Raw genomic sequence first — 12,199 nt, 5'->3', positions numbered from 1 at the left:
AYAATTCTATTTTGCAATGCCATGCACAGATTTTCTCTTCTTGCCAAAATCTGTGGAGCTTTCCTGCTAAGTTGTGTAACYTAACCCTTTAGGGCCTCTAGGTATWACATTCAATACRAGGTGTGATGAAATATTCTMCCCCATTTTTACAGCATTAGTTTGGTGAAATAATTCTATTCTYAGAAATGTTTCTCAAAAACCATTTCTCATGCTTTACTTAGACTAAAATATTGTGAATTCATACAATATGCAAAAGTTACACAAAATTGTGCACCCTAATTAACAGCACTACTCTTGAGCAACCTATTCCTGTGACCTGTGTTAATGGATTTTATTCTTCGGATATGGATGGCTTGCTTTAATATTTCATAGGATACTTTTAAAAGTTCTTGCTCAAAACCACATCAGAACCAGAAAAGATACTCAAGGCATGCACCTATTTGGAAAAAGTTTTTTTTTTTTTTTATTGATGAAGCTTCTATGACTCTAACAAGATGTTGGAAAAAAGGTTCACAAGGTCATGGAGAACTACTATCCAGCTCACCCATTTTAAAAATTAGGACAGACTGCTGCATTATTTTCAGGGCAGGATCTTTTACTGTTGTGTGGACTTCTGACACTGTTGTGTATCTTTACAACACAATAACTCCCAATAAAACAACTGCCAGAGAAAACTCAGAACATACAAGGGGAATTATAAGTTGCCTGTAGGATTCCCCATCTTTTCCTCCTCCCCTGCCCAAACTCCTCACCTCAGTCTGCAACATCTGGTTAGGCTGAAGGGCAGGGAGACCCAGTCCATAGGGGTAGAAATGGCCATCCAAGAACTAATCTTGGTATCTGAAGCGGAAGCAGAGTGACTTAACTACCTGGTGAGTTATTACTTTGGTGGGGAGAAAACMCAAAAAGGAAGTATTCTTCCCAATGCTGACACTACACTGCCGTTGATTTTCCCAATTAACTGCATTCTACTGGGCAATCAGATGCTTTTAGAGAAAATGCAGACTGGCCATATTCCTACAGAATTACTACTTCACTAATTTTCAACAACATTTTCATTAGTGATGAATTGTGGTTTCAGGATATAATTTTCTGCTAAAATGAAGAACTCAGATGAAAATGACCCTGAAGAGCCAGATGATTACCATATCCTCCTAGGCCAAGGGAGACTCAGACTGGAGACTGTTCTATCTCTACAGTTGACATCCCACACCTTAAGGCAGTTCACTGGCTACTGCTTTTCTCTCAAATGCAATCCCTTGTCATCCTTTTCCTCCCCTACAAAAATCCAAAATGGCCTAGTTTGCTCTGATATGGAATAATCACTACGTATTAAAAACTTAGGTTTTTTAATGAGATTTACCTCTGCTTCCAACAGGCCAACATTATGTATTTAGGTATTTCATGCTACTCTGTTTAAAGATCTCAAACAAAATTTTCTTAGCTGCATTACTTAATAGATCCCAGTAGTGTATAACTTCTAAATCTTACAATTTAAGCATTAAATTGTGTTTACTATCTCTTTCTATTGCTCTTGTTAGATTCTAACASAGTTCTCTTTTTTAAGTGCATCAAGGTGATGCAAAGGATTTTGAAGGGCAACAACTGTCTGTATTAGTCTTCAGACTACTTTTAGATATTAACTTTTATCTTAAGGATGATGACAGGATGATCTTTCCCTGCTGGATGGTGCACATGGTTCTCTTCAATACTTCATTATCATTTCTAAAGGTATGTCTTSACAGGAAGCTAGTCACATGTGATTGCATGCCCATACTAACTTGATTCGTATAGACTCAGTAAGAATAAGTAGTGAGGATGAAGCACTGGTTAACCMAAACATGAATTATCCAGGACTGGATTCTACAGGAAATGCCTTGGCTACTAGCAAATGCTTAAGTCCAAAGTGCTGTATTTTGCCTCCTAACATCATGTCAGCATGGTCATGTTAGTAGTTTCATTTTTCAGGCATATGCTGAGATAATTATTTTCTGCAACAGTTACTTGACCTACTTAGTGCCTTTTTTGTACCCATTTCCAAGATGAGTTTTCTAGACTAAGTTCCAGACCATTGAATGAAACAAAATGATGCACTAAATTAAACAGTACCTGGTTAACCTGAACAGCTGATGTGATTTAAGTATAAAGAAAGCAAAAGGGGAAGTAAATACTCGATATATAGCACCTTAAATTCCTTACTGGAGTAGAATTTCTCCATACATTGTTCTGCTTTAATGGTCAACAGCTACTGTCTACATAAGTAAAAAAACCCAACCAACAGAACACACCCCCCAACACAACAAAACAAGCAAACCCACAAACAAAAAGAAAACCCAAAAAACAAAAGACAGCCTTCTAAACACAAGTTTATAGTCTACTAAATTCATCACAGGTTTAAGAAGATACTAGCTCTATTCAAATCCAGTGGTCTCTAAGCCTATTCATGTTTAATGCTACCAGCTTTTTTCCTTTTTAGGGTACGTGACAAAAGTCAAAATGGAARCTTTCTTGCTTGTTTCCTTCCCAGATAAAGATAACTCCCTGTACTTCATATGGGAAGCACATCACCTGCATCAAGAGCAACAAAATGACAAATCTGCATTCCATCCTCACAGACACCCAGTACTGCTCATTATCATCTCAGCACATAATTATGCAGCAGGAGAGTAAAACTCTGACAAACACTTTTGACACMTCAACCAATCCTTCATTCTGTTTATAGAGTGGTCTTTTACATTATTTACATCTTAAAATCCTAAAGTCAGAGGTAAGACTAAAATACTGTTTGTGGCAGTTGGGGAAAAKGATAAAATCCAAGTTCATCATACTGTAATTTTCAACACAACAAGATGCAGCACAAAAAGAAATATATATTTTTTCCATCAATTAACTAGAAGGCTTTTTGAGGAACTCAACAACAAGAAACAGATAGATCATTTAAGAACATGAAAGAGTGAGTAGCCTCACTTCAAAACAGAAGAAAAGCAGCTTTCAGAGTTAAGGAGGATCTGCTTGCTGCCTAAGGTAAGACACCTACAACGATCCTCAAGAATTGTCCTCATTTATTTGCAAAGAGGAAGCAATTTGATTTAGCAAACCATCACAGTACCATTGGTATGTCAGCAGTAGATGAGGCAATCCCTGGCCCCATCAAAATACATGGTAGCTTTCTGAAGTAGCTTCAGATGTCACCTTAGAAAGGTTTCCTCTTAAAGTACTATTTTCACTACGCAAGATAGAATTCATAGTAATATCTAGAGATGCCTGAGCCAGCTCCCMAAAGCTCTACCTAAAAATCCAGTAAACTGTATCTTGTAATTAGTGGGACCAACAGTGGACACTAATCTTTCTTAGAAAGGCCTGGTCATCTGCAACCAAATCCTCAACAAGCCCTCCACTGACAGACAAGCAGGGATTTATAGTCCATTAAAATCTTTATATATAATGCTTTGTTTAAATAAAACAGAAAATGAAGTACTGGAAATCAACAGCAATTCGRGATACTAAATTTGTGATTAATTTGGTCCTGGACATTCAAATAAGAATTACTGCTTTGTACAGAAAGACTTTGTATTTGCTTATTCTTACCCATTGCTAGATACTCACTGTCAGACACTTSCCTTTTAATAGCAGGGCCAGATTTTGGTGGTTCCTCTACTACGTGAACAATAGCTCAAAGTTGCTTTCATTGTAATTGCTGTCCAATTGATTGATGACACTGGATTAAAAGCTACAGAGGAAATGTAATGGATTTGGACCATGTAATATATTATCTCATTTTTTTTTGGTGAAGTGTGAGAATCCAAAATAAACTCAGGCATCCTGGATGATCTGAAAAGTTCTMCTAGCAAGACTGATCTTTGATCTACTTTTTCTTTAGATCATAAGGACTTCTTATTCTGATAACTAGTGGGATTTTCTYTTTTATTCAGATACAATGAATATGATTTATGTTCCTTTACTACACAGGTAAAATCCTTTAAATTCTCCCTCCAGAAACCAATATGATTACGCAAAAGAATACTGCCTGATACCAAAACTAAAACAGGTGGATGCCCCACAGCAGTGCTCATAGCAAAGCAACTAAGAATAGTAATAGTGGAACAGCACATCTGCTGTTGACTTTACCGTAACATAACCTTTCCAACGCTACCTTCAAASCTACACCCGTGCCTAGTCACCCTGAAACTTAGCTTGCACCCTCCTCTTTTGTTTTTTTTTATTTCTTTGCCTCCTGAGATAGGCTTCCTCCTGGGGGGCTGCAGGGCTGAGATGYGCAGAGGGCAGTGTCTCTCTGATGGATGGCAGAGCAGAGCGGCAGCGGGAGGCAGAGCCATCACTGCTGAGTGTTCAGAGAGGGCCGTTTTTGTACTGAGCTGAAGCCACCATGAAATATTTATGCTCAGTTCTGCATGTGCTTTATTGTCTGTTGGATATGTGCTTAGCAAGAGTTTGCTTTACCAGTATAATACTGCCATCAGTGTTATGATGCAGGGGCTGGTGAGTTAATGCCAGCATTTAATTTTTGTTCTTAAATAAAGCTTTTTATCCTCATGCCTTGTCATTATCTTTCTGTGTATTATTTCTATACAGCTGTTTCATATATATTTACATGATCTGGCTGAACTTACTGCATGCAGTTCCATGAGAAATTTATTTGGTGCAATGCAATTCACCCTCATAATAAAGTACTAAATACATAAAATAAAGTACTAAAGTACATAAAATAAAGTACTAATAATTATATTATGTGGGACTTTTCCAACTGATTCATCTTTTCAGTGAAATGTAAAAGAAACTCCTGACTACAAATGCCCTTAAATGGAAGAAAATGTCTTAAAATATACCTGCCTAAAATACAGGTATATGAGGACATTCCTCAAACCCTGCCCTTTCTCAAGCTGAGAGCAAAACCTGCTTAATTTATCTCTGCAAACACTGGCCACTGTAGAAAATGCAGTATCATTTTGCAATAATTATTTTGTACTTTAACATGAATTAGATGTAAGGGTCAAAGAAATTAACATCAGAGTACCATTTAATCTAGGACATTAATCATTGTTAACTCATCTAATTTCAAAATTAAACTGAATATTCAACCTGTCAACCCTTTGGAGTATCCAATCTTTATGTTCAATTCTAGCATTTTTTTCTTTTTATTTAGAGAAAAGTTTATTATCAGGAAGCATGTCGCTGAACTGTTAATGTAATCAKCTCCATTTTATTTTCAAACCATTCTTGTACTTGACTTTACAAAGTACAAAATTAGATATGATTAGGTAATTATTATAGTTTGGTTAGACTATTCACAGTATTACCATAAGCATGAAACAATGTTATTCTGCAAAACATTATCTTGGAATCCAGGCTAGACACATGGCAAAGCAAGTAGACTGAGGAATGATAAGGCACAAAACCTTTATCTCTATATTGCTGGTTCCACTTCAGCTGATATTAATAGCARCTGAATAATTATCACAGGGACAAGCAGTGGCTGACTGCAAGTGAATGAAAGCACAGTCTCAGAATTTCCAGATACAGAAATTCCTGTGCTAGGGCTGCTGCTGTCTRTGACACCAACCTGAATTTCCAGAGCACAGAAGTACAGCACAGCCATGACCCCAGTACACCTTGCTGTAYCTAACTGGGTTCTCTTCCCAATCAGCAATGGAATGAGACAGCCAACTCTGTTTACTGCTGCACTCAGGAAGAGAAGGCAATCTATTGCTTTGAGCTAAAACTTCAAAACTRGGCAGCAGCCACAATTAATGAGTTGTACCACACGTATTGAAATGCTTGTTAAACTTGGTCCTGCAAGCAGGTAAGCACAATTTCAGGAAATGTATAACCACATTTCATGGTAAAGGACGGTTTCTGAACATGGAAATAKACAACCAGCTAGGGTACCTGAGCTCCCAGAACAAATCTTGCTAGTGTTTGAAAAATAATAAGTATTTGAAAACATCAAAGGATGGAATCAACTGCACAAAAATGCAAAGAATTGTTTCTGCCTTGCCCCAGAAGGTTGTAGAAGGAATCAAAGTATAAAATGCTGTATTTTATAGAAGTGAACTTTATAACTTGTACAGATTAGGGCAGGCTGCTACTAAGTACATGCCTGTCATATTGATCYTATTCTCCAGGAATGCAATAGTATCTTTTGAGCAAAGTACCCAGTCTTCCTTCTACCATCTGCATATTTTTTTTGAGTGGTATCAAGGCTGACAGATGAATATTTATTGTTAGTAAATCTTCAGCAAAACAATAAACTTCAACAAAAAACTCATATGAATTCTGCACTTTGGTTAGGTTAAGCAATTATTAATAACCTAAGTTGTTTAAGAAATGCTGTTTCTAGTTCAAGAAATGTTAAATACAGGAAAAGATACAGCATCTCAGACTGTCAGCTGGCTCACTGGAAATTACTATGAAGAGTTCAGACATCATTAAAGGTGAGAATAATACAAAACAGTCATACTCCTTTCCCTTTCTTTTTCTCCTGTCCTCTATATCAAATCTGAAATCAGAGAAGGATATGACCTCACAGGTAACCTACTTTCCTCTTCTGCCAATGCAGACTCTGTCTGTATGACACCACCCATTTTTGAGAGCTTTTCAAAGCYGGTTTTTAAAATATTCTGATGGCTTTTCCTTTGTTAATTTTTGATATATTATTTTATAGTCTAACAGCTCCCTGCTAGTAARGTTTTCTTGATAGTCAGCCTGAAGCTCTCATAATTCATTCTCTTAACTGTAAATTTCTTTACTCAGATTCAGTTCTATTTATGCCTCACCAGACTGCATCGTTCTTCTGTTATTATAATAKTATGTTTACAGCTAACGTATAATTTTTTCTTTCAATTATTTCTCTTACTGAAAGGCAAAATCTTAAACTGACGTGAATACCTACATTACAAATTATTTTTGCCCCAAAATATCTGTTTGCAAATTTCTGAAGTTTAACTTATTTTAATGTCTCCTTGTTTTCATAAGTCTTCATAAATGAAACAATGTATTTTTGTTTTCCTTGATATTTATACAGCCTACTTATTCATTACTACTCCTGGAGTTTATTAGGAATGCTTGATTTCTTTTCCAGACTAGTGAAGATATTAAGAAAACACACTATGCAAAAAAATATTGTAACAGGACAGTCTATCTTCTTTGTACTTTTAATACCTTGAGTTTACTTGCCTTATTTTTCCTCCCCATTTAACTCATACCTATAAAATGYATTTAAGTAAGTTTTGTAGAATTACATTCATCTTCCTAATGCAAGTTATTAATAGGTAGCTCAAGTCTTTTCTTGAGAGTGTATTATGTTGCAGCATTTTTTCATTTTATAGTAACATCAAATTAGACTTTAGTTTTAAGTATTGCAGTTTTGGTCTGACATTTACACAGTCACCTTTTCCTACCCTTTCTCTATTTCCTACAGAGTTGTTATAATCCACAATTGCATTGGAAATTCACACCTATTATTTTTTTTTAATTTAAGACAAAGCCAATCTTACCTTAAATCACTGCAAAAAAACAAGTTTAAAAAAGTGTCATTTTTTCTGCCCTACAACTACACATATGGCTTGCCAGTTCCTTAAGGAATGATCAAAATGAATCAAATGTCTAGAATTCCAGAYGATCAAGGCATGATTCTTCTTCACAACCACAGTCAATTCACCATTTCTCATGGCTCACACGAATTGCACACTCTGTGTTGACCCAGACTGACTACAGCAGCTACAAATGGTTTGGATTCAATGCTACAAACACGTGGATAAGGCCACATACCAAGTCACACCCCTGGAAGGGGGGTATACAACACACAACCATGAAGCAGCTTCATGGAAAAGGGAATAACTGGGCTTAATCCGTCCTCAGACAATTTATTATACCCATGCCTTTACTTTAGCATGCCYTTTCCCTCCCCCTGTACTACCATCATCCAAAATCACATAACACAATAGGGAAAAGTTCACTGATATTAAACTGGTGATAAAATGAGGTAAATAAACCACTCAATGCCAGTATTTTTTGTGTCCTATTATCTCATGTGTTCTTATAGGAAAACTCCAAGTAGACTTTGTACTTGATTTGGTAAGTACAGAAGTCTTCATCAGGGTCTCTAATTTGTAGCTGAATGGACATTGGCTGCACTGGAAATGCCACTGTCACAACTACAACAGTAGGGTGGCATTTACTGTAATTCTGCAAAACAAGTAAATTCTAAGAGATAAGTACTTCTTTTTAGTCATACTTCTCTAATCCAAAATGTAACGGAAAAATATTTCCTAATATAGTGAAAGAAAAACCCCAAGGAATTAAATTAAATAATGCTTTGCAAACACTTACAGTCCATAAATCTGTGGAGCAATTTCCAGTCGGTTCAAATGCATGTACAGCTCAATATCATGTTTCTTCAGCAGATGATCCTGAATTTGATTTACTTTTGCTACGATAGCAATAGATGGCCCCAAGTCCTGTGGCCTCGCAAAGGGCATGGGTGTTATCATCACATCTTTCTCCTGCAGACACAGAAAAYAGGGTGAAAAAAAGAACAACCCATGAAGCCTGATTGTCTAAAGGAGATGTGCAGGAGAGTCATTTGATGTAAACACTGACTTCCAAACAAACACAGTAATAACTCATTTCTTTTCCAGCAGAAGAGGAATCTCAAGTACCCACTTCTGTGGAAGGTACTGTGGGATTCCCCTTCCCAGGAGTGCCAAGSAGTGCCCGTCATTCTGCACATCAATTTTTACGTGCGTGCTTTACTTTTCATGCTCTGACAAAGTGTTGACAGCTTTATTTTAGCTTTAATATCAGCAGTCTGAGTCAGTCCAGAATAAAGCAGATGAATGGTAACTCAGTAGAGAATATATGCCCTCAGAGGACAATAAATTGCATACCAAATAGGAAGCAACTTATTTTCAAACAATCCTTTCTAAACAGGCTTCCCTTGCACAGAAAATCTGGTGGCTGTACCTTAAAACCTACACAGCTTTGATAAAGCATCAGAAACTTTTAAAGGAAAAAAGAAATAGAACAATGAGACAGCAGCTGGTTGGACCTGAGGGCTGTGCAAAACTATGCCAAGATCTACAAAACAACACATATGAAGTGAAAAGCAGTGGAGTATTAGCATCCTTGAACATGATATTGCTTTAAATTTGTTCTTCTGGCAAAAGAGTGAGGTAAATGAAAAAGAGAGAGAATGGTAGAAAGAAATGCAGCAAGTAATGAACTGCACTGAATAGGAAACATGTAAAAAGAATGAGAAATAAAAAAGGACAAGTCAAAGCTATCACGAGAAAGATGGGGGGACAGGGAAAGAGAGAATTAAGCTGTTAGGGACAATGTTAARGTTATAAAAGTGTGAAAATTGGAAYAGCAAGAAAAGAAGAATTTTATAATGACTTTGCTATGATCTGTCATCATGACCTCTGACTCAAAATCTTCACTTTAAAAAACATCTGCTGTTTTTCTACACTTTTCTCACTATATTAATAGAGAAGAATTATCCAGCCGCAAATGGTTAATAATTTCAGGAGACTTCATTACATTTCAAATTGCTAAAACACAAATTCACTTGTTTCAATACAGTGAAAAGAGCATTATTTTTAACATTCAAGAACAAAGAAAGTTYTTTTGTATGAGTTAACCCCAAGGTTGTTTCCTACAGCTATTTCAAAATTACTTAGAACATGGTTTAACATTCAGATGGACAGTGAACATTTAATAATATCTACCAAAAAGTCTAGTTTTCATGTTGATCTTCTTTATTTGAAGACCTTTTCTTAATTATTTGATTTCTGCACTGCAGTAAATATGGTAGAATGCTGTGCAGTGATTTCAGGTAATATGTTTCTATTTAAGGACCTGATTGATTATAAATTGTATCTTAAAATCTGCTTAATTGTTGCTTTGCTATGGCAATTGCAGCAAAGGGACTGATCTATTATAGTGTGGTAGTTTAACCATGGTATTGCAGTACCAAGACATATTAATTTAAGATACTCTAGCAAATCACTTGACAAAGCTCCCTCAGACTGTCAAACAAAGATAACTGACATGGTATGCATTAATTAAAAATCTTTGCTGTTCTAAGAAATAGGAATTTAAAAWAAAACATCTAGTGTCTTAGAGGATAATGAGCAATGCTGCTAGTTAGCATATACTGAAGTTCTTCACAGCTGCAGGTATATTGAAAAAGGATATTTCTCCTACCTGTTTTTTAAAATTATTCTATTAACTTCTTTCTTACCAAGTTGGGCAGCCTTCTTTCTACCCTGTATGGCTATTTCCTATTATTTCAGACTCCTTTATTTTCTTGGTCATATGACAGAATGCAAAATATTGAAAATAGGTATCCACTTATCTTCTTCTATACAGAAAACCACTCTTCAACTGTGATACAGTAACATTGCCTTAACAGTAAATGTCAGTCTATATTAATTCTTTTTATAAACATATGAATTTATCTTTGATACTAACCAAGAAAGTCTGGAATTCTATGGATTTGTAGACTGTGCTTGTTCTATCATTTGGCAGATAAATGGAGTACAAACTTTATTCTGGTTTACTCAAGTTGACCGTAACTTCAGCTTGACCACTGTATGTATTCGTAACTCAGATGACCCAGAAGATTTGTGTTTTTAAGCTTTTCTTYATTATAGGCATAAAAACTTATATGGGAATCTCAACGTCAGACTCTCTCTGCTTATTTAAACTTGTAATGTGAAAAGACTAGCTATTACTCAGATCAGTCTTTACACCATTAGTTGTGTGTGGGTTTAAAGCCATCTTCACAAAATTACAAGACAGATTAGGAAACCCTGGCTCAAGCGTCGAAAGATTGTGAATATCAAAACTAATGCAAGCTTCCTCTGTGCCAAAATTGGAGTTATTTGTCACTTGCAGCATTTGTGCACCTTGGCATAATGCAGCACYGACACATTGCTGACTGTCAGGCTGACTGACTATCAAACATGGCTAAGTGCATCCAATAGTATAAGCTGYCTTGCCATTTCTAAAAGCACGAGATAAGTAAATGGTACCCATCAAAATGCAGTTTATCAGCATCTCAGAAATTAACCCWATTAACAGAAATCTTCAAGGCATGRGAGAATCTGCGAAGGAGCAGCTGCAGCCAATAACAAAGCCTTGTCTGTCCATGCCTCCTGATTCCTTGTACTCCACCAAGAAGCTCAGTGGATGACTAGAGTGCAACAGTCATGTCTGTTGTCTCCTCTSATGCAATTTGGTTGAGAAAATGACAATACCTCTAGTCAGTTGAAACTGCTCCAAAAATCACATTGCTGGTGTGAAACCAACAGCCCAAACAGAAAGATGCTCGAATAGACTAATAAAACCAAGCCGCCAAAATGTTTCACTAGAAATGACTCACAGTGCCAGTACCCAAAGCCAAGTGGACAACACAGTACTGTGCCCTTGCTTGTACTCACTGAGTAATTATTTGCCACGTGAGAGAAAACACCTGTTTTCTTTTTGTGAGCTTTTAAGTCTTGCAAAAAAACTTGAGTGCATGTGTTTAGTCGTCTATTACTAACATGAAATATAAATGAACAACCCTAACAGGATGTGGTTCACAATAAAAGGAAAAAAATGATGGAATGTGCAATGTTGTTTATAGGAGAGCAGCAGATTCACCCCTAAGAAGAGTTTAAATATGAATAGCTGTGAAATGCAGCTGAAAACTTTAGCTAAGTATTAGGAACAGGGTCACCAAGTCCTGTCACAAAACATTACCTACCACAATGAGAAGTGGAACGGCTGGTAGTCGATACTAATACAATTCATATATTCCTGCATTTAGGAAACAAATGCTACAGCAGTAAAGACAGGCTAGGACATAGTACAAGTATAAACTGAGGACAGATTTCTCTCATTAACCACTAGGGAATGGAGTAGCTGGAGAAGCTCCTCTAATGGCARTTGGGAGTAATGGAAACAACTGTTATAGGCTGTAAAATGTAACATGTCTCTCAGAGCACATGCTTTCATTCCTCCCCTTGTGAAGCTTCAGACTTTATTATGTGGCAAACCCTCAAAGTCATGATTGTAAAAGGCATATGTACAAGAAAGGATTATTAAAGATTATACATGTTTGCAAAGAACAAGAACAAACAACTAGATATTAATCCATTCTCTTTGCAATGTTAATTTTTTATGCCATGAAAGG

General features: G+C 36.3%; 1 protein-coding gene across 4 annotated transcripts in view; it reads right to left on the bottom strand.

Annotated features, from left to right (window-relative positions):
- TBC1D5 (TBC1 domain family member 5) overlaps positions 1-12,199 on the bottom strand; it is a 242,886-nt gene that overhangs the window by 111,811 nt on the left and 118,876 nt on the right. For all 4 annotated transcript variants that reach the window (XM_057377438.1, XM_057377435.1, XM_057377436.1 and 1 more), the window contains one exon: positions 8,350-8,522. In XM_057377438.1, coding sequence (XP_057233421.1) covers positions 8,350-8,522 — 173 coding nt within the window. The remainder of the gene's footprint in view (positions 1-8,349; positions 8,523-12,199) is intronic.

The sequence above is a fragment of the Malurus melanocephalus genome, unplaced genomic scaffold, assembly GCF_030028575.1.
Source record: "Malurus melanocephalus ecotype Western Australia unplaced genomic scaffold, MMel_1.1 scaffold_315, whole genome shotgun sequence".
Lineage (NCBI taxonomy): Eukaryota > Metazoa > Chordata > Aves > Passeriformes > Maluridae > Malurus > Malurus melanocephalus.
This window is presented reverse-complemented; position numbering and strand designations above follow the sequence as displayed.